Below are 23,318 nucleotides of genomic sequence, written 5' to 3' on the forward strand. Positions count from 1 at the left end.
AGGGTGTGAATTATTTAGAGATGAATTATTAATAAATAATAACAAAGGGGCCCGCGGGAGACGGGGCCCGGTCAATTAGGGGAGAAGGGAAAAGTGAAGACACGCGGCGGGGGGTTGGAAGCAGGGGATCTGCAGCTGATCTGATCTGCGCCTCATCATTAACGCCGGCCGTCAGACACAATTACCTCACTTCCACGCTCCCTGGCACTTCAAACAACAGCCCGTCCCTCTCACTCTCAGGGCCCCGAACTTTCTGCTGCCTCGCTGCAGTCAACGCACGCTCATTCTCAGGCTGTGTCATGGGAGCGGACATTGATACGCTTCGGCGTGGACACTACGTGTTACTGATAAAATCAAACCTCTATCAAACTGCAGAATAAACCCATTTGGTGAGTTGGTCCGTAAAGACACATAAGCACTGCCAAAAACAAACAAACAAAAACAAGCAGAAGCAGGGATTGCTTACTGATATAAATGGGCTAACAGGACTAAGCCCTCCCAAGCTAACACAAAAAAAGATGAGAAAGCTATTTTTTTACGTTTAAGGGTAGAAACTGTGCCAAAAAGTCAAAGGAAAAACATAGAATATCTCTAAATGGACAGATTTTTTACAGCCCCAGCGTTTCCGTCCGCTTCCATTCATTTAATCCTTGTAGGTGATTGACAGGTGTCATGTCATACCCCTGTCATTCACTGATCATTTGGGCGAAACTGGTCGTAAGTGGTGCTGGTGCCAGAGTGGGAGGAGTTAGAAGAAGTTCAGCCGTGGCCGTCGTTAGCATGAAAGAGGTGGATTACTTGATTTCTAATCTATTTTCCTCAATGTCTTTGGAGGAAAAGTTGGAAATTAAGATACTGGGATCACATCAGCCAAACGATGTTCAAATAACTCAACGACAAAATGGTAAGTTTTGTATTTCTTGTTTTGAAAGAAAGGACTGGCTAACGGCAAGTGTGACCAAGACTTCGGTTTTCTGTTTTCCTGCTTTTTGTAGGAGATATGGCATCGAACCAACGAGCAACAGTGGATCTGAAACATTTGTCGGACAAAATTAGAAAACAGGGAAGTGCAAGTCACATCGAAACAGTGATATGAAAATGCTGATTCAGCACTGCAGGACGTACGGTGGTTTGTAATGACGCCTCCCACATGGGAGGACGAGGTTCAAATCTCAGTCAAGATTAATATAAAATGGATTTTCCCCCGTAGTGCAGTGTTGGTTGTCATAGTTTGAGTAAGTGAAGATTCTCAGCTAAAGCCACGTAAGTAAAGTTATTTCATTTTTTGTCAATACTTCCCCAGAAGTTGCACTTGTTGTGATCGTCATGTCGGCCCTATGATTAATGCCTGAAGAAGTGACTGAATAGAGCAACACTTGCATCTAATTGGGCTTAGAAGGGAATACTTCCCTCTCTGGCATCGCCACTTGCTGGTCGTTTTGGTTCATCATTACCTTTGTTTTTTTGTGTGTTTTCACACTGTGATGTTATATTCAACTGTCTCAGGTTCAAACTGCACTTTTCACATACACATATTGAATCTTTTCATTCAATAAAATTGAGAAGTTGAAAATTTGTCATTAAGGAGTGATTGGATGAGGACTGGATGAGGACCACTGGTGTAGAGCACTAAAGAGGTGTAGTGTACCTGTAATTCATGTAGCTGTGTGTATTGTAGGCGGTGTTTCTTTTGCTAGTGTGTTACCTATTTAATCGGTATTATGCATTTGTTAGCCCAACCACCAAGTTTAACCACCAGCTGCCACTGAGTAGAAGGGTGACAGAAACACCTGATAAGCTAAGTTCATATACTACATGTGTACAGTAAAGTCTTTGTAAAAGTTAGTCTGATTAACTAATATGGATTTTACTTGTCAGGGTTCATCTGTGATGTTGTTTGTCTCCTTACATCCATAATTCTCCAACTATATTCACCAGTAAAAAAAAAAAATTATTATCCAGTGTGAGATGGAAATATCCACTGAGACATCTACTAATCCTACACAAGCAATACTTAGATGGAGATACACTAATCAGCCAAAACATTAAAACCACTGACAGGAGAAGTAAATAACATTGACCACCTTATAATACAATGTTCTGCTGGGAAACTTTTGGACCTGGAATTTGTGTAGATACTTGGACATGTACCACCCACCTAGACCAGACCAGGCACTCCCATCCCAAAAAAACATGACAAAAAGCACAAGGTGTTGATCTGGCCTCCAAATTCACTAGATCCCAAACTGATCAAGTATCTGTGGGATGATCCACAGGGAGCAGAGAGCACACAGAGGCCATAGGACCCAAAGATCCCAGGACACCCTGAGAAGACCCATGTCTATTCTCTGATGAGCCACAATATTAGGAAGGTGGTCATAATGTTATGCCTGATCGGTGTATTTTGAAATAATGTGTAAAAGTGTTTATACCTGTGGAATTATTTATCGAGTCACGTAATGCTAACTAAAGTGCACAAGGGGGCAGTATAATCACAACTTCACAGGAATGTGCCTTAACCTTTTCAAAATAATCTCCATATTTATGAGACAAGATTTTGTATTGAACATGATAGATAAATGTTTCATGCTGTAGGTTATCTATTAAACAAATACACTGGACATATTGTCTAATTTTTCACCACAAAGCTGAATAAGAGTAAAGATGAAAACAAATGCTTATGGACGTGTACAGAAGTATATAAGTATCGACAGTAACAAAATGATTTCCACAGAGGTGTTGATATCTATTTTGATTTATTTGTTTTATCATCACAAATAAATTATTACTACACCCACCACTTTGTTATTGAATAATTAACTTAAGCGAGCTGTGCAAGCAGGTTTTGTTTTTTAAGTGCAGTTATTCTCTATTGCCCAGAGCACTCGCGCCAACTCATTAGATAAATAAACTTGGCTCGTATCCTATAAATAACTTCATTCGGCAGCAGCACTGAATGCCCTCTTACTCCGTCAGTTTGTAGCCAACATGTAAAGATAAATCAAGGAGCAAACAACAACAAAAAAACAATAACTGGTCAGAAAATTTTACTTAACAGTGAACACCCATGGAGAAACATTTCCCTTCTGTTGTTTCTAAGTAAAATGACGAACAGATGACAATTAAAAATCAAAAGAAATGGTTTGTTTCAGAAGGGAAAAAGCCTCCTTGCCGAGAGTCAGCATATTGATTACATCCAACCTTTCTGTCATCCCTCTTCTCTCGGGGAGTATTGATGCCCTTCACCAATCTTACAGGATTCAGTGCTCTGGTAATGGGAAACGGCATGAGGAAAGGAAGTCCTTTCCAGCACCTTTCATGAATCCAGTCCACTGTGTCTGTATGTCGCAAGCTACACAAACCTTCACCGACGTAAACGCGACAATATGTTACATGTTTTTACAAATGCGTGCTCACATTACTTGAGTTCTGTTTGGCTTTTAAGACCAGTAGGTAAAAGTACAATCAGATGCCACGCTGTCTGGTTTCAGTTACCTTATCCATATATATGCTTAATTATTAAAGAACTGACTGGACTCACCAGAATCAATGGATTCATAAAAGTGATTTTCCACACTAGGATTTTGTCCATTGTATCTTAGGAGCAATTTACTCCATTATTTATCATTGCACAGTCAATAACCACCCCAAATTGTCAATGAGACCAATGCCAATAAAGATACGTATTTTAATTTAAACTAAATGGTGCGCTTTGAGATTAATCAAACAAATAAGTTAAAAAATACTTGCATTTCACACACAAGTATAATATCAAGATTCAATATATGCATATATATCTTATAATATATCTTAATTAAAAGACATATGTGTTGTGATGTACCATCTTTAACATAACATCAAATTAACTCACTTATTAAACATGGTATGATCAGTCTACACTCAAAACAATAACTTGTTCGCAGAATGAAATAAAATTATGGAATTTACCTAAATAAAATGCTTTAATTTAGCAAGAAACTTTGTTGAAATACCTAAATGTAAATATGTTGGATCAAGATGATGTACTTGCATTACTGTTACTTAATTACTAGGATTATGTCCAACTAGATTTGTTAGGGTAAATGTAACATACTAACATAATTTTGTAGGGCTATTAAAACTAATATGAGTTAATTTAATAGCCACTGAGTCCTCATTGTTCCTTTCCCTCACTTCTAAAAGCAGGATCTCTCTCATCTTTTTAAGTGTCTCTGCAGGTAGGGTAGGTAGGTGGGGCAGGAATTTACTTTGGCTCTTCTGGGCTTCAGTTCAACCTCTGGGCATTCCCTGAGCTTCCTGTAGGTAGGAAGCAAGTTTGTACTTTTTTTTTAATTATATTTTTTAGCTTTAGCCTTTAATTGAAAGGATTGGAGAGAGAGGGGGAGAAAGAGGGGGACATGGAAGTGCGGGATTTGCCGGCTGCAGCGAGGACTGTATAGCCTCAACACTGAGCTAAACACCACCCATCAAGTTTGTACTTTAAGCTCACTTCACCTTCAACTGATACAAAGAGGGGCAGTACTGATCAGGAATTTACTGCCACCTACTGCTCTGGAGTTGTAAGCAGAGGTGATTTGCAATATTAACCCATTAGAATTTGGTTGCGTTAACATAAATTTGTTTTTTAAATTTTAAATTGTTGCATTTTATGCTAAAACTACATGATTTAGAACTGTTCGACCACAAAACACGATTTTATATAATATAAGCTACATGTTAGACTTAGGGTAAGGTAACAGACACTTAGTTTGCTTTTTTTGAGTGTAGCTGCACCACAGTGTTTAATATCGAGCTTTTGAAACCCTCTCAAATTCTGGATTTGGGTCCCACAACCAAGACCTTGGGTGATTATTCTTCAGTTTCTAACCTGAAGGCTGTTCAGTGCTTAACAGACCCATACACAATATGATGTATTTCTGACAGTCCAAACCTGTAAAATTGTGAGTAGGGGGCAATAAGGTGAAGCTAAACCAGTCAGCCAGCAATGACTGAATTGTCAGCAATGAAGAGGAGAACAACTCATGCATGAATCCGCAGATTTGGCTACAGTAGCTAGAAGTACAGCAGATGCTGTAGTATTATTTTTCAAGGAAGGGTCCAAGTAAATTTTCTGATATATGAGATAAGAAAATAAATTCAGGTTTCAGAGCATTCAACAGCAAGGACAAAATTATGCTACACAACTACAGTATCTCTAGAAATCTCAGGTTCAGAAACAGAAAGAAATACCCACAGTTCCAAGACATTCGTCCATTATTTAGGTAAAGTAAATGAGACAGATACATGACCTAATCTGAGTACTTTGCAGAGACTAACCTGTCCAAGAGTAGCAGACGACCTCCCAGTCCGTCCTCAGTCAGTTCTCTTCTTTCAGTGCTCTCCAACAGGGGAAAACCCAGTAGTAGCTCCGCGCTGGTGAGGTGACAAGACCAGATATTTCTGTCATTCTCTCACTCCGACAGTAAAATAAGTCTTCAGTAAATGTGTCAAGCATCAAGCAACGAAGCCAGACAATAACATCAAAATGTATTCTAACAGTGAAAAATATTGCCTTCAGTTGGTCTTCTGTTAACCATGTTCCTGTGGGGAAATCATAAGCATGACCCCCTCTTGTGGTTTTTTATTTAGACTGGTTGCTGATGTTTTTAGCATTGGTGGGAATATATAAGTTAATATTTTGTAATTTACTTATGTCTGTTGTCTTATGTCTCTTATGTCTTTGTAATTTCTACGTTGGTAGTTAACTTGCTAAACTGTTAGCCGCAAGTGCAAGTGTGCACGGCTGTATGAATGATATCTGTGCTTTTCATTCTGTGCAAGTCAAAATGTCTTCTGTGAAAAATATCTATCCATAAAAATCTCCATTCCTGTATTATTTTGGGAGGTGGATTTATTGTTGTCTCACCTGACTTGCCCAGGATACTAGCATGAGCATTGGAGTTGAGGTTGCGATGGTGAGGTTGGCTAATGGCAGCTACGATGTTGTCTCATCTCATCTTCTACTACTGCTTATCCTCACTAGGGTCAAGGGGTTGCTGAAGCCTGTCCCAGCTGTCATTGGGCGAGAGGACAGATCGCGAGTCTATCGCAGGGCTACCACTCTCACGCTTAATCGAGCTATGCTCAAAATTTGACTTTCTGAATACAGTCCTTCAGTCCTTGTCCCAGTTTACATGCAGCTGAGAAAATCCAAAAAAAAAAAAAAAAAATGATGGGAACATGTCCTCCTCCACCACACTAGGTGGTGATATGTGTCTTTTCAGCGAGATAATACCACGTTAATAAAGCTCGCTTTCCAGTTGACCTTTGCATCATATAATAAACAAAAGTCCTTCATGCTGCAGACGGGTATTTCAAACAACAACCAGATGGATAATAATACATTATAGAGCTATGCGGTTTCACCCAAAAATCTGATTTGTGTAAACATGTGCCCTTTCGATAAAGGTCATTCCATTGCAAAACCACATCTTGTTGTAGAAAAGCTGTAGTACACATCTCAGGCGTATGGGTGGCGCTGTTTATGCTACAGCCAAAAAAAGAAGATGAAGAGGTGGAGCGTACACATCAATCCTGCGCACCGCATACAAACATAAATCTGGATTACACTCTGAAATCCTTTTAAGCTCATCATAGTGACGTAGCAACAGTATATATTGCCTTAGCTACCTAACAAGGCTCAATATCTGACGCAGCACTGTCACAAGCCTGTAGTCGACCATTGCTGTTGCTATGAGATGTTGGGGGCTGGAGGGGCATGGGGTGAGGCAATGACATTGTGTTCGTATCAGGTGTCCACGAATGAAAAAAAGGAATCACACAGGCTCCATATTTGTCTTTTTAGCCTGGGACCTGGATTCAAAAAGGTGCAGTTCCAGTCACCGAAAAATCCAGATCTGCTATGATGGTCAGCCTAAACCTGTAAGTCATCTATTGCGTTATTTGTACTACTGCGCAGGGCTATTTTGGTTTGGAAATTCTGGTGGGGTCATGCCATAATGCAGTCCAGAAATACCATAATACCAAATACTCAACATTAAGACAATAATAATAAAAAATAAATAAAATTAAAAAACAAAACAATGCACAGCTCACGCTATTCAGCTCCAAAGACAGGTACAAAGCTCCATGGGGAGCCCACATGAGGTTGTGTCCCCAACACACACCCAGACATATATTGCCAGTTTGACATTACACATTATAAATCATTATAAATCAAACAATTTGTAAACTATACATCATTTCCATTTAGATTAATATCAATTAGACTCAACGAGCTCTTGACAAGCTACCGGTTAACCAAGTTTTCTGCTTAAACAACTCCTGGTTCAATGTCCTGGTTTTGTCTTTTCCCTCTTGATAAATGATCAAATCTTATCTATTTATCTCTCAAGAGGTAAAGCTCTAAGAAGCAAGGTAGTCAACTCCACTCATCATACAATGAATGAATGAAATATGATATAACAACCAGTACATACATCAGCTGAGCTAGCGAGACATGTGCAGTCCCCATCCTTGCTTCAAATCAGCCAAAGAGAAGCACTCTGGGGCACTGAACTTCATGCCCTATGGCCCAAACTGAAGCGCAGCAGTTCACCAGTCCTCAACACTGCAGGCCAAAGCCATCTCGTCTGTGCACCACTAAGCAGAAACAGAGACGCAGCATCAGGCACAATGAACTATTTACACAGAACTACACTACCAAAAGTGTATACAGAGGGAATTGCGTTCATCAAATAAAAACTGAGGATATTTAATAGGGACAAAGTTCATTAACTTATGCACAACAACATTTTTGACACAGGAAATCAAAAGCTTATAATCCTCCCTTGTGCAGCAGCGCCCGCTGGGCCCACCGGCTGCTAATGCAAGGACACCGCTGCTTATGTGAAATGTGTATGTGTAATGCCACACCCAAACACTAGGTAGCTGGTGTCTTTTTTTGCCACTTGGGTTAATTTTTTTTCTAATTCCTGATCACTTTCAACAATGGCGGCTGGAACTTCTACTGATCCAAAACAATCGATACAAAAATTGTGGAGATGAATAAGTAGTTGGGAAAAAGTAAACAACTCAGCAGACCAATCACAGCCCTTGCGGGTTGCGTCTCCACAGTGGGTACCTTTCTGGGGAAGTGCACGTCAGCTACACATTGAGGTGTGCCCAAAAGCATAAATTCCACATATATCCCACAGTACCGTAAAAGAACCATTGGTGGATGGGACTTGGGCCAAACAAAAACAATGAAGTTCGCATCAAATAATTATTTTTTCCTGTATGGTTTTTGTCATTTTGGTAGTTAATATGTTGCTGATATATACTAAAGGGTACATTTGTATGTTAAGTTTTGCTTTACTTAGTTATTTGACCATAAAAAAACAGGATGTGACATCGTGATGAGATGTCATTGACAGCTGCTCCTTGAGAAGGTCTGGTAGGACAATGGATGTAGGAAGAAAACATATAAATAAATACTGTATGTGCAGTGTAAAATCCATTTTTTTTTTGTGGCAGAAGCCAGAAAACGTTCATCTGCAGCTAATTAATGAGGACAAACTACTGTGTGAGTGGCATGCGCAAAATGTCCCTAGGGTTTCAAGACGACCCCGGGGTGGTCCCCGAGCCGCAGGTTGTTAACCAGCTGTTCAGTTAATGGGACTCCTAGCCATATAGCTACTAGCTGCCAGTCGGTGATTTAATGGGCTTGGACAAATAAATCGTCAGAGGGTGAGGTGGTTTTGGATGCCGACAGTTCCCGGGGGCTGGGCAGCCGGATAGCTGGGCACATACTTTCATGAAAACAGACCGAAGCAGAAGGAAAGAAAAAAAAAGGAGGGGAAAGGAAACGGAGTGTGGCACGAACCGCGGATGCTGTCAGGAGGAAATGGTTTGCAGCTCGGGCTGTGTCGTTCCTCCCTCTGTCCCGTAGCTAACATCTCATCTATTGTTATTCACACGGACTATAGCCTTTGTTAAACCTGGAACAACGGACTCACATCGCGCCTGTTTTGGACGTATCTCCTTCCCCCGGTATGCACCGAGAAGACAGCTGAACGCGGTTTGACGATGGCTCCTGTGCAGATGGTCGGTAAAGTTCCGGCGAGACTTTGGCGAAGTCTTCAGCCTCTCCGCTGCAGCCCCAGACCCACCGGTGCACTTACGTTTTTTCACCAGGTAAATTAATACTTTGACTGGACTGATAAACTGACCGTGGAGATGTTGTCGTGTTTCCCCGCTTTTTGAACAGGAAAAAAAAAAAAAAAAAAAAAAAATACAAACAACAGGCGTGTTTTGTGGCCGGTTTGAGGAGCTAACTCCGGGCTTTTGATGGCGGTGCTCAAACACAAACTCCTCGTTTTCACCGAAAACAGGCCAAGCTCCAACAGGGGAAACATTTAACAGCAGAGGAAAAAAAACTTTAAACATATTCGGATTGTTTTTTACTCGTAGACATGCGCCAGAGACGACTTCTACGTGTTTATGTAACGTTACTTACTTTTATCTGATCTCTACTTTTGTCTCCTGTCACGTTCAAGTCCCAAACACCGAAACAGAAACAACCGAAATGATTAAAGTGCTTCACTGTGGGGGTTGGGTAGTCTAAACACGTATACATGACACCATAAAACATATTACCTCATCAGTATGCTACAGCAGTTCTTATTGAATTACCCGCAATTTATGCTTCTACGTTAGTTGACGCAGAGCCTCCACGTCAACGCAGGAGCCTGCTCCGTAGCTGACATGCGCCCCATTTCCTCAGAAATGTGATAAAGCCCTGCAGCAACACAGAGCAGGAGGGCTGTGATTGGTCCGCTTGGGAGTAGCATGTTTTCGCTTTAGTATTAGTTAGTTAGTTAGTATAAAGAATGGGTAAGGTTAACTGAGGAGGTTTGTAGCGAAATTTCGGCGAAAGTTTCAGTCGTCATTGTTGAAACGGAAGCAGGAAGTGGAATGTGAAGCATGAAGTAGAAACAAAAATTAACCCGACTGGCAAAAAAAAAACAAAAAAAACATACAGTGCCGACTAGTGTTTGGTTGGTGTTATCACAGGTTGAGCCAGGCTGACGAGCGCACAAGTATAAATGTCTCCCACCGGCGGATTGTCCGTGCGTGGATCAGCGCATTACTATAAATTAGGCTTTACTCCACCGAGGGTGATGTTCTGGCCCCAGGTTAGAGAGAGGGGGATCATGGTTAGGCTGCTAAATATACTCCTTAATCATAAATAGAGACTTGTATCCCACAATCCCAAGAGCCATCAGAAACATTTACATAGCCATCCTCTGCAGCCTTCATTTGCATTAAGTGGTTCAATCCGTGCTACAAATATACAAGAAAAATGGCTGTGCTGCACAAACCTGTGTGTGGTGCTGGAGGGAAATGCTTCATAAAGCGAAACCCTTTATTGCTTTAAAGCATAACCACACATTTTCTGTGGTGAAGCCTTTATCGCAGCTTCATTAAGGCTTCTCATTGCTTAGAGTGATGGTGGTTATTCTCTGTAGGTCACAGGCCAGTGGATGCATTTCATATCTGAGCAGCACATCCCATTCGGTTAAAATGCAGTGGCAGTCGCCCTTAGTTTGTGGGATTAAACGAGAAATGCATTGAATCCGTCAGACGGGCAAGCTGTCATGACTCACCCCTGCATGCAAGAATGACTAGGATGTGTCCTATTTTTAGACTGAATCCTATACAAAATTGTTGCTGCAGTTTCCTCTTTCCAGATGACATACTGAAAGGGTTCCTACGGCTTTACATGGACACACCGGTTAGATCTCTAATACTGAGGACACCATTATATCATTGCAAAAACAAAACTCATTATTATTTCATGCATGTGCCATCAAGATGCACAGGCTGTATGTTGCAAATGCTGGGCACAGACTCGGGCTTTGGGCCAGTTTATTCTTCGATTTAGATTCTCAAATCCACTCTTAACCTAACAAACTTGCTCCTTCAGACTTCCCCTGTTTATATCAAACACGTCGGACATTTATTGATTAAAACGAGAGGAACAAGACTACAAGGCGTTTTAGACCTGTGGCTAAAAAGGGCATCTGATCTGAGGCCAACGCTCACTTCTCACTAACATGATAGTGAGGTGAAAGTAACAGCTAAGGTTTGGGCCATTTTTTACCAACTATTTTCTAGACTGTAGATCCACACTGGTTTTTTTTGTTACCCTATGGTAATGGAGTGTGATTCAGGAGATTAACTCCTTAATCTCCGTGACATCTCTCTGTTCCCATCTCTCTGAAGCGGTACATTCATTTTTTTTTTAAATTATTATTATTTTTAATTTTTCTATGTGTGAAGTGAGATATAATAATATCTGTGGAGATTCTCCTGAAGTGTGTGATACAACCACTAGGAATCGGATTTTAAACCGAACCCGGCTTTAAATATACCGCATCATAGAAACACAGTCAATTATGCAAACACACACATTAACATTTAATGGTTGGATGTTACGCTTCTCATTATGAGGTAGTATACAAACTGAAAGTGAAGAGAGTAATGAACTGGGAACGAAATTACATTTCAGTATCTGTATTGTCTGGGCAGGATGCAAAGTGCGGACTACGAAATGCAAATATAATATAGATGTAGAACAAATATCACAATGGCTCATTCTGTGCTGTGTATTTTCATGCTCCAGGTAGCGACGCTTTAAACTGCTGAGTTTCCTCAGTGACCCAATGATCCGGTGTCAGTGTTGAAAAGAGCAGCCGCACCACAGCATATTTTAAATATCTTCCCTAATGGGAGAGCAGTGGAGAATAGAGTCTGTTTTGCGTGGGACTACTGCTTCTGATGAGCTGCAGAAAGGAACCACATTTACACTGATCAAGGCTGCAGTCAGTGAAGAAAAGTCATGACAGAGGTTGTAGATCTGAAAACAGAAATGCAGTGTAGGTTTCCCTGAATTTCAGCTTTGCAAATCCTGGCTAAACCCATGGCTCAATACCTCTATAGCACTAAGAGCAACTGTAATGCAGCGTGTGAGCAGACGCAGACTCATAAACATATTATCACTCATAAAGAACAGTATGGCATTGGGGAAATACTGCTGTTTGCAATTTCAGCCCGAGTCAGATAAGAGAATCAATCTGTCTGCGTTCAGTAGCGAATGAATTAGGCCAAGCAGGAAATGTGCCATTGATGTACACAATGAGGTGACTTTTTTATAATAACCCATCATTTTTTTATCATAACCCATCTGAGTGCACACAAGGTAAAGTAATATTTTAAGTGTGGGACTCATCGCAGATGAGGCTCATATCCAAAAACACAGTCCGGTCCCTCTAAGAATGACAACGCTGCACATTGTGAAAACAAAACACACTCAAGCCAGCTTTACAAAAATCAGATTCCTTCTCAAGGTTGTTCTTTTTACATCCGTCATTGTTGTTGCTCCAAAGTAACAAGACAAATCTCAAACTTCTGCACAGCTGAGACAAGGGCACTTTGTTGCAGAAAGGGTGGACATTTTTTTTAACTGACAGCTCCATGTGTTGTCTTGCACCTTTCGTCACCTTGGCTGACATTACACCCTGAGGCAAAAATACCCCTTTATGGTTTGCTGCACCAGTTGTAGGTATTGTTATGTTATAATGATATATCAGTTGATGAAGAGGGGAAAACCTTCAAACTGTTTTCTTACTTGTTAAATAAGCTGCTGCTTAATAGCACCGACAAAATGAGATCAATACTGCAGCAGAGTTTTTACATAGAGGACAATATTTCAAACCTTATTTACACTTCACCATGTGGTCCCATGACAACCGCCTGAAGTTGTTGCTGGAACGAGCACAGAGGAACAGGAGGTCCTCTGTTCTTGCTGTCACCCAGATAGAGGAAGCGAAGACAACAGGGTTTTCTCCTATTGCCCTATTGTGTGAAATTTTGTCATATTTCACACAGTGTGTGAAGTAATGAGCCATTGGCAAAAATGTTTCACCTTTGACCACCAAAACGTATTCATGAGTCCAAATTTGAGGTAACTCCAATTGCCAGCGTCCCACTGGCACACGGGTAAAACAATAACAAAAACGCGTGTTTATGCAAGATGTCAAAGGTCGCCTAACTCCACCCAGCTCCTTGTGTGTTTCAGTGTTTTTATTCTTAACCGTTTTAATTGTTCGCTGTGTGTTTTCGGCCTTGTGTTTACCTTTGTTCCCATGCTAGCTCAAATGTCAGCTTTGGATGATTTGCATATTTAAATCTGACCGTAGTTAGTTATAACTTTAAAAAACGTTAAAAAAAACAAGAGGACATATTCACATACAGTATGTACTGCATATTAATACCAGGTGGAAGTTGGGTCTTGTGCTCGGAGAGTTGTAATTGTTTCTTGTGTAACAGCAGTCACAAATAATTATTTAATTTTAGACTAAATTTAGCAGCAATTACTGATTCTATACACAGATATGTTGAAGCAAACGTCTGCGTATCTTTGTGCCTTTAACAGATAAACTGTGTTGTTAACCAAGCTCTGCCTTGATTATGTCTTGGATATTTTTGAGGCACATTGATGGTGGAGAGTGAATCCCTTCACATGAAAAGGAGTGTAGCAGTAAGAGGCATATGGCTACCAGGACTCTGGCAGGGGATTGTAAACGATGGATGTGGTGATGCAAGACGAGGCTCTGTGATAACAATTCCATTCTAATTGCTTTGCAGCTTGATAACAAGTAGTGAAAGTAGCACATCTGCTCATCGGACAAAGTAAACCAGTAAAAACTTTCAGTTTTCCTCACAGAGGGCTGCTTTAGAGTAACCGGATGGGATCTTGTGATGAAGCATTGCTTAGCTATGCGAGGCCAAATGGGAAATGTGAGTCACTCATGGTGGCAGAGACAGGGTCTTTGTGGTGGCTTTGTATTGTTTATTTAGGGAGTTGTTGTTTTTTTCTTTGGAAGACCTGTTTTTTAAACTTTAAATTACCTTTTTTTTTTTTTTTTTTAAATTGTGCTTTGTATTCAGCTCCTTTACTGTGGTGAAGCACTGTTTGCTCACTTAAGTTTGACAAATCTTTGATCTGTGATAAATGTTCATGCCAAACTTCCCAAATCCGTCCTCTCATCCTGTACCACCCATTTTAACAACGACTCACTTCTACATTAGAATAATAGTTAGGAAAGCTGTCACGAACTCTCTCCGCTCTGCCTGTTGGACCTGCTCTTTACATTTCCGGCATGCTGATTATTACTGGTTATTTCTGTTTGCATGAAACACAAACACAACCATGCATTCGTACGGCACATCATCCTCCATTCATCTTCTATACACTCCTGACCGACCCGGGTCATTAACTGGGCGAGATAAGATAAATGGTTCAATGCAAATCATTTTCAAGCTCGCTTTTCTCAAACACAACTTGGGGCGGGGGAGTAACTCCATTTTCTTTTCTTGGTAGTCTTCATTTTTCATCCCAGCCTTTAGGCCGTACATCACACTCATGCTTTCTGCTTCAAGTCACGTCTCTACGATACTGGAAGCCATTTATTTATGATCATATGTGTAAGTGAAAAAGCACCCTTCTTTCTGATGAGGTATCACGCCTGTGGTGAGAGGTGGAGAAGACTCCTTTATGAGGTCTGAATGTGACAGGCCGTTCATAGGATTTATCACTCAGTGCGTTTACATGCAGAGCTATGCTCAAAATTCGACTTTCTCACCACAGTCCTTGTCCCAGTTTACATGCAGAGCAAGAAAATCGAATAACTGTTCTCCTCCTCCACACTAGGTGGCGATACGTGTCTTTTCAGCGGGATAATACCACGTCAATACGGCCCGATTTCCGGTTGACCTATTACGTGAGTCGTGCATGCGGTGGACCGGCATTTCAAACAACAACCAGACGGATACTAGTACATTTTTTAATCTTGTACGTATCGTTCGCGCTACTTCTGGTGCAGGTAAGATCCGCGCTATCCCTCAGACGGTTCTTCTAGCGGCTCCGTTTCTCTTCTTCTTCTTCTACGCCCGGTTTTCGTGGACGTTTTTGTTCCGAGGACACATGCCAGCGCAGCGGTGGTGGAGCATGCGCACACGCGTTATCCGATGAAAACTCTGATTTCAATTTCGCATTATCTGGGTGTCTCAATCAGACAATGAGAACTCCGATTCTAATCGGAGAAACGTTTTTACATTTATTTATGATCATGTGTCTAAGTGAATAAGTGTAAGTTCTCCTGTTATAGTCCGATTAAGGCAGTAGTTTTTTTTTCACGTGCATGTCAACGCACTGATGGAGTGACCAGCTGGAAGTGTGCAAGGAAATGAGGCTGTCTGTCACTGTGATAGCCCTGATCATTGCCCCAGTATGAAGCTATGGCTCGCCTGAAGAAGGAGATGACAGTTTGTCACCACCATTTCCTCTCCCCGTTCCTTTTCTCTCTCCCCCCTCGTTCCCCGTTGGCAGGCCATAAATAAGAAATGCATAGCTGGCAGGGTAAATACAGCTTCAGCTAATAGATTAGCGAAAGGACGGTTGGAGTTGGTGAGCATGCAGATGTACAGCACTGTTTCCTGCAGATCCAAATTCACTCTGGAAATATATGAAGGACGAAGGATAGACAGCGACCACCCTGCACTCTAAATATTGATTAGCTCTGTAGCTAGGGAATGTTTTTTTTTGTCTTTTGGATAAACGCATTTGCAACTGAGAAGCCAATTTCAGAACAATGTGGAGTAGCAGGGCCTGGCCCCGTATGCAGGCTGAATACATGTCTCGTGACATGAGATGGGTGTGACTGCCTGTTATGTGTTGTGTGTTTGCTGTGTATGGACTTGTTCTGGCAGTGCTCTGTCAGCCTTTTATTACCTGTTACACCATACTTGGGTGTGTCTGTCTTTTACATAGGCCTTGCCTTAGTAAAACTTTACATTAGAAATAATTGAGTTTGTAAATTTCCTTTTCTTCCAGTGATGAATGGACGGCCCTCCATCATCACTGTGCCACGATGCTACTCACAGCACGTGAAAGTTGTACATTGTAGTTCGTTGCTGAGAAGTTAGATGTGTGCAGATCTTTATCTAACAGGTCACTGTGGTTGTTCCTTGTTTTCATTACTCTGTGGAATATTTCAAACTGCTCTACTTTTTTACTTTTACTTACTACTGACAAATCACGTTGCATTTCATACTGTTGCTATGAACAAAGTACACTAGTGTTCTGCAAGTGAAATACTTTGACGTGAAGCTGCGGCTGTAGGAAATGTCCAGATTTTGTGAAGATAATGTTTTCATATCCAGGTGTCTGTTTATGGAGATTAGATGTTACTTCATACAGTTTACATTTTTCCCAGGATCAGTGGACTAGAGACTCACATTTATTATTATAATTATAAAAGAAAATCTTTTCTATTTTACTAAATCTCAATGTGTGTCAGTGGTGAAACATGATTGTTGATGGCATTTATTAATATTTCAGTAAATAAACAAATTGGATGGACATTTTGTACGTACATCCGTTGTCCTCAGAAGATGAGACGTGATGACATTTGTGATCCACATGGCCACTGTTCCTGCAGCACCGCTACATGGTTCACATTTCACCATTTAGTTTCCTACTGGAGCTATTGTGCAAAAACATATTCAAAGTTAACTGCTCTCTGCTCAAGTGTTTTTGTGTTAAGTGAGAATAAGTAATTGATGTGAATGTGAGCATTCTGAAATGCTTCAGTGGTTTCCACTGCAAACATTATGTTGACTTTTTCTCCAAGGGCAACAAGAGTCTCACAGAATTACTTGCAGGGCTGTAGGCTCTGTTGTTAAAAGGACTCACTAGCACGTAAAAACACTTGTTCCTCATGTGAGCGAAATAAGACCAGGGATTTTATGCTCAGCTCTGCATTAGCCCGTGTCAGAAGCTCACTTAAGACAATTGGATATAGTCTTTGCAGTGAGTTGGCTTTGGCGTTTTCGAGTTGCTCTACGTGGTGTTATTGCACTGCTCTGTAAGGGCATTTGAAACTGCCACATGTATTCGAGAGAACTAGAAGGGTCAGCATTTATCATGCATTGTGCTCCGGACAATAATTACCCAGAGCCAAGGTGCACGGCTTTGGAAATGGACTATTTGTCATCCAGCTGTCTCACTGCAAGCTAAGCCACAGTACCCCTGTCCTGTTGATTCACAATGCCACTGGTAACGTGTGTACACAGCATATAAAGTGCCTACACCCAGTCAGCTGTGGAATTGACTACAGCCAGCGATCTAGCACAGACCCACGCCCACTCAGTAAAGAGACTGGCCTTGCCCTTGATGCTTAGCTCCAGATCTGCTGTTTTCACATTAGCTGGGCACCAAGGTGCAGAATGCAAATATCGCACAAGCAACTGTGTCTGAGAGGGACATTAAACACTGTGTGTGTCATTCATCAGCACCTTTTGCGCTGTGCGTTAGATGAATTGCTGGGGCGTAGTGACAGCATATAAAAGACTTACTTGGGCTGTTTAACATACGGTGACTGATGTTAACTCTGAGCGCTCACTGATTAACTACGTTCTTGTAGGTCCTAAGGTCATTTAATTAGGTGTGGTTTCACATGGTAAAATCTGTCTATCTGTCTATCTGTCACTGGTTGTGTATAGACTGTATATAAATATGGACAATGTCTCCCTGCTTCCTTGCATTGGCCAATCTGGCACAGGCAGCACCATCTTTCGACCTTGGAGCCAAAGTCATCCCAGCAGTTCAGTCAGAGAGCGGAGCCACGATATCGATGACCTGCCCACACTTCGTCCACACTCACTCGTGTTGTTCTTTAATTAATACTACGATCTGCTCTTCCTCGACCAGTTGCATGGAAATGCTGGATTATACACTGTTCCTGGTTTTCTTCACTTATTTTTTACACCTCTCATTGTCTCACGCTTTAAGGAGCCATAATGTCATATCCTGTTTGTATGGCGTTTAATAACGAATTAAAACGAAACTTATCCAAAAAATTGACACTTGAACATGCATCAACATTATATTAACTACCTAAAATGACTGAAACCTGGGAAAATATGTCTATATTTCACGTGTATTTTAGTGTTTTAGTTTGGCTCATGTCCCATCCACTAACATGGAGGAGGTGGAGTTTATGACCTATACTGCAGGCGGCCACCAGGGGGCGCTCTACTGGCTTTGGCTTCATTTTAGAGGAGCTATTCCACCATCTATATTTATACTGTCTATGGTTATGAACTATAGTGAAATATGTGTGCGTCTTTGCATTGTGGCACTGCCCCTTTAATGTCATTGGGGGTATGAAAGTGTTTTGGTGGGTGAAAATGATTTTGGAGTTGGTAAGTCTCTTTGCTTTTTCGATTTCTTTGGTGTGTTTTTCTCCCAGCACCTTAATAAGACACTGGCATTTCATTTTCTGTTTACTTCCATTTGTTGTTTCTTCCTTTCTTCAGAATATATCAAATACCGACTGGAATGACATTGAAATTGAATTCGACTGAAATAGATTACGTGGCAGAGGATTCTTTCACGATGCTGTTGTGTACTTGCTCAGAGGAAAAAGTACCCGACCCTTGTTAAGTGTACACTTTCTCTCAGCTGAGTTCGAATGCTGCTGTGTTTGTGTGGTTACATCCAATTTGGCCACACATTTCACTTTTTCCTCCCTCTCCAGGGAGAGCTGCTGTGCTGATGCAGTAAAGCAGTAAAACAAAGCGACAGCCTCCATCCAGATGCACAGTAACATGTGGCAATTTTATGCAAGCTGAACAACTCCCAAATTTGTGTTTCGCTGGAATTACCTTATCTGGCTCCGGTTGGGATGTATGAGTCACATTTACTTAACACAGCTCGATTAACAGTCCCACAACTCTCTGTAGTTTGAATTTATTTTTAATCTTGAGCGGACAGTTTTCATGATATTCTTTTTCTAGCCACTGTAGTTCTTCGTGGATAGCTGTCTTCATGGTTCAGGTTCCCGCTCTGGTGACAGACTCTGTGCGTGTCACTCACTGCCTGTTGAGTTTACTGTTCATGCCGCTCTCATCTCCTGACCAGTGGAGTGTGAGGGACGGCGCGCCCGACCTCTGCTCCATCACCGTCCTCCGGGACTCGTGAGCTTTCTCCTTCCGCGAAAATGGACGGCTCCCCTGTTCCTCTTTGATGCAGTATTGATCGAACCAACTCCCGACTGGAAGACGGGTGGGATGAGATGTGAGGGGTGGACGTGCTCCTGGTTTTCAAGCAGGACCCTCATGCTTTTCAGCATTTTTGAAAAAAAAATAAAAATGTAGAACACAACATCACACACAATGCCTGATCTGAATCTGAAAAATGTTGCTGCTTTTACTGCCACGTGTTGTACATTGGTTTTACTCGTACAAAGATGTTGAGCTCACAGAAGAAATTTGTATGTATGGGCCTTAATGCTAAAACCAGTAGCAGAGCCCAGTGGGTTAGTAGACGCACACATTTGCATTTAAACTGCATCCAAGGAATGTCAAATACAGGACACAGAGCTGAGAGCAATAAACCGTTCCTTGTGGATGCTTCGGTCCATTACCGGGAGCATGGGAGATGCGTGAGATCATGTGGTGTGATAGTGCGACCGATCCGTCGAGACGCACAAAAGCATTTCATGAGGAGTCGAATACGGCCACAGGAAATTAATTGAAGAGTCGTGCGTCGGCGGCACAGAGATGGTTCAGTCAGAAAAATCTGTACCGTCAGATATTTAGGAAATGAAATGAAAAGTGACAGATGTAGGGGGAAAAATTATTCTGAAACACCAGGGTATTCAGGTGACGTGGCTCGTTGGTGCGCTCGGTTTTTCAGACGCACTTCAATTAGTTTACTCTGCAGCATCTGCTGACATGACTGTTTACTCAAGGAGGGGTGTTTGTGCCAGAAGCCGACCTGTAATCTCTCTCTCCTTCCCTGCTTCCTTCCAGGTTCAACACAGGCATCCTGCACTTGGAAACTGCCAAGCTCTTTTCTGCAGCACACTTGCTCCCTCCAGTGGTAATGAACCATTATTACATTAACATGATAACAGCTATATGTCTGGTGATCCCTTTATGGCTTCTTTTGACTAAACGTGAAATTGTTCTATGTTTTACAGACGTGTCTTTGAAATACAAATATGGCCGCTTGGTCCTGGAGGTCCCGTTGCCGTCGAGGAACGAGAAGTGTCTGTTCTTCCTCAGGCCCATGCTGATGAGCGTAGGAGACCTGATTGCCGACCTGCAGAGGGAGGACCCGGGAGCGAAGGCTTCTGTTCTCTCTGAAGGTATGGCGCGGCGTGTCAAGTATTTGCATACCAGCTGAACAATATGCTTGAGCTCCTGGCAGTCTGGTTCACCAGGTTGAGTGAGGGCGGCCAGAGGGCAGTTTGACGGGATGCCTCGAACGTCATTAAACATCACTTTCAGTCATTGTCACTACTGTAGCTAATGACTTAAACGTTTGTTTGTTTGGATATATTAAAGTGCTTAATCGGACTTTACGCTGCGCTTCTTTTTAAACTGGAAACATTTATCTTGTTCTTCCTGCTGTTCTCTCTTCTCTCTCTGTTCTGCCTCTACCTGTCTGGCCTGAGGCAAACGTGTCCCTCCGTATGAGCTGGGCTCTGCTCAGAGCTTCTTCCTGTTAGGAGGGAGTTGTTTCTCGCCACTGTTGCCTTCAGGCTTGCTCTGGAGGCTTCCTGAGAGAATTGTATTGTTATTGACGCTATATAAAAAGAAATTCATTTGAATCGATTTGAATTATGGGAAATGTGTGCCTGCTTCTTCACCTCGCCTTCTTTTCAGATGCTATAAGAAGCATCCATTTTTCAGAAGAATACACAAATTTATTCATTCTCATTTTGCACTGCTGTTTGATGTTTAATGTTCTTTGCTAGATTTGTTATATATTCTCTTGTTTCTTGGGTCTGATATTTAGTGAATGGTCCTTTTTAAGAAATAAAGCTGCATGAAGTCTCTCTCGGCTTCAGACAGAGCTTTGCAAATTTGTAGTGTTGTTACTTGACTCGACTTTGGATAAACAAGGGTGTGGTGTTAAACGCATCTGATGATAGGAAAACCCCAGTTCACATAACATACCTGGAAGTCAGAGCAAACAGTAGTTCATGGAGCTGAATTGCGTGTAATGCGGGCACTGAGATTTGAACTGTCAATCCAAAGAGCGCATCAGACAGGCCACAGACTTTAAGCTGTGGCCTGTGACCAGTGAATTTTCACAACATAGTCAATGCTGTTTTCTTCTCCTGTCAGTGATCGTAATGTTGTGGCCGATTGTTGTGTATCTACGGGAATACTTCACTGTGTTTTTTTTTTAATATTGTGTTCACGTGGCCACCTACTGATGACACGTCTTCTGACAGATGGAGAACGTGTCGCCAACACCACACTGATAGACGCTCTGGTGGATAAGGACTTCCAGCTCGTCATCAATGATGCAGTCCACAAAGTCTGCGCTCCTGAAAAGGGTACAACACATTTACCTCCAGCCACAAATGAATCCTATTTGTCCGCCACCCTGCTACGCCCAGTCCTGCTGCCAGACGATGCCCGTTACCGCCCCAGATACCACCCCGCGTCTAACATTTCGTTTCTCAGCCTCATCCACCTCGTTGTGCCCTCTGTTGCAGTGTGTACGTCCAGCGAGCACGCCTTGGAGATGGAGGACATGAAACACGTCGTTCACCTGCTGCACACAGCGCTCCACATGCCCGAACACCACCTGCTGAAGGAGAGGCAGCTGCTGGAGAAACTGGACAACATCAAGCAGGAGCTTTCGCCCCTGGAGAAGGTAAACGACGAGCCCCGACACCCTTATCTCGGCAAAGCTCTCGGTTTGAAGCTGACGAATGACACTTGTGACAGATGAAGGCTCAGCTGGCCCGTACGGCGGAGTTCCACACCTCCAGGGCCGTCTGGACCGGCATGGCCCTGTTGTCTGTGCAGGGCGGCGCTCTGGCCTGGCTCACGTGGTGGGTCTACTCCTGGGACGTCATGGAGCCCGTCACGTACTTCATCACCTACGGCACCAGCATGGGAGTGTTCGCCTACTACGTCCTCACCAAGCAGGTAGGCCTCAGAGACACGTGACCCACTTCAGTTTGGGATTCAAAACTGCTTGAGTTTAAAGGAACGGTTCAACATTTTCTAGGTGAATCTTCTTGCTTTGCCATAAACATAGTCTGGGAAAAAAATGGAAAAAGCTGCACATAAGACATTATGTTTGACAGATGTGTCTTGTCAAGAAGCACAAAGTACAGCCTCATCATGTGTGCAGTTACATTTTTAGTAGTGACCCTTCTTGTTTCTCTCCCACAGGATTATATATACCCTGATGCTAAAGACAGACAGTTCCTGCGTTACTTTTATAAGGGGGCCAGCAAGAAGAGGTTCAACGTGACAAAATACAACAGACTGAAGGATGAACTGGCAGAGGTCGGTTCATTGGTTTCTTCTGACTCTTCAGCTAAATGCTAAAGGCGTAATCAGTGTCCAAGGTGATCCTGTTGTTGGAATGTTGCATGGCAACAGTGGCGTGAATCTTGTCGCGTGCTGTTGTCTTGTCTGCTGAGAGAGGAATGTAATCTCAGGTCAGGTCGTGTCCCCACCCGCCCGTAGAGTCTTTTATGTGGCACCAAAACAGTAGGTTACAGGAGGCCATCTGTGGATTAGCATCTCATCCAGCCCTTCTTCAGAGATGTAAAACTATCCCTTTAAGAAGTCACAATCTACCGTACGCTTAACGTTTTACAGCCACGTGATCATAAGTGACATTGGAATCACATGCTACACTTTCTCAGTCCAACAGTTATCCTGTCTATCAGCAGAAAAACAAGTTGTAATGAAATGTTATTCCCAACGCTGTGACAAGTTCCTTTCTAGAATTCCCATTCAAGGTCCCATTAATGATTGTGTGACTTTTATTCTTTTTCTGTGCGGCAGGTGGAGGAGGACCTGAGACGCCTGAGATACCCGACTCAACTTCACATGCCACTCGAACAGATCCAGCCGAAGCCATAAATGAAGCCAAGCCGTGACGAATGGTCACTCACACTCACACGGAGCAAAAACAAGTTTTCTGCTTTAATTTTGATAACGGTCACCTTTGTATCAGGAATCCATGTCATTCTGTGTTGTGTTTACAGACTTGATAACGATGCCAATTGTAACCCTGAGAAATATACTAAATATACTCTGATGACTATTGAAATAAAAGGCGTTCATTGGACTGAGTTTGAATGTACCTGATGTTTTATTAAGGAAATGTAAAGTATGAATATATCGAGACACCAATGAAGTACACGCACATTTATGCTTTTGCCAAAGAA

The 23,318-nt window shown here is 42.1% G+C and overlaps 1 protein-coding gene across 1 annotated transcript; it reads left to right on the plus strand.

The window, feature by feature from the left end:
- Positions 1-8,689: 8,689 nt before the first annotated feature.
- Positions 8,690-23,223, plus strand: LOC125003770 (calcium uniporter protein, mitochondrial-like). The gene is made up of 8 exons (XM_047577942.1): positions 8,690-9,174; positions 19,921-19,990; positions 20,091-20,258; positions 21,354-21,458; positions 21,621-21,781; positions 21,856-22,059; positions 22,309-22,425; positions 22,933-23,223. Exons 1-8 carry the CDS (start codon positions 9,067-9,069, stop codon positions 23,008-23,010), a joined length of 1,011 nt encoding a protein of 336 aa, XP_047433898.1. The 5' UTR covers positions 8,690-9,066; the 3' UTR covers positions 23,011-23,223.
- The last annotated feature ends 95 nt before the right edge of the window (positions 23,224-23,318 follow it).

Source organism: Mugil cephalus, chromosome 2 (assembly GCF_022458985.1).
Source record: "Mugil cephalus isolate CIBA_MC_2020 chromosome 2, CIBA_Mcephalus_1.1, whole genome shotgun sequence".
Taxonomy (NCBI): domain Eukaryota; kingdom Metazoa; phylum Chordata; class Actinopteri; order Mugiliformes; family Mugilidae; genus Mugil; species Mugil cephalus.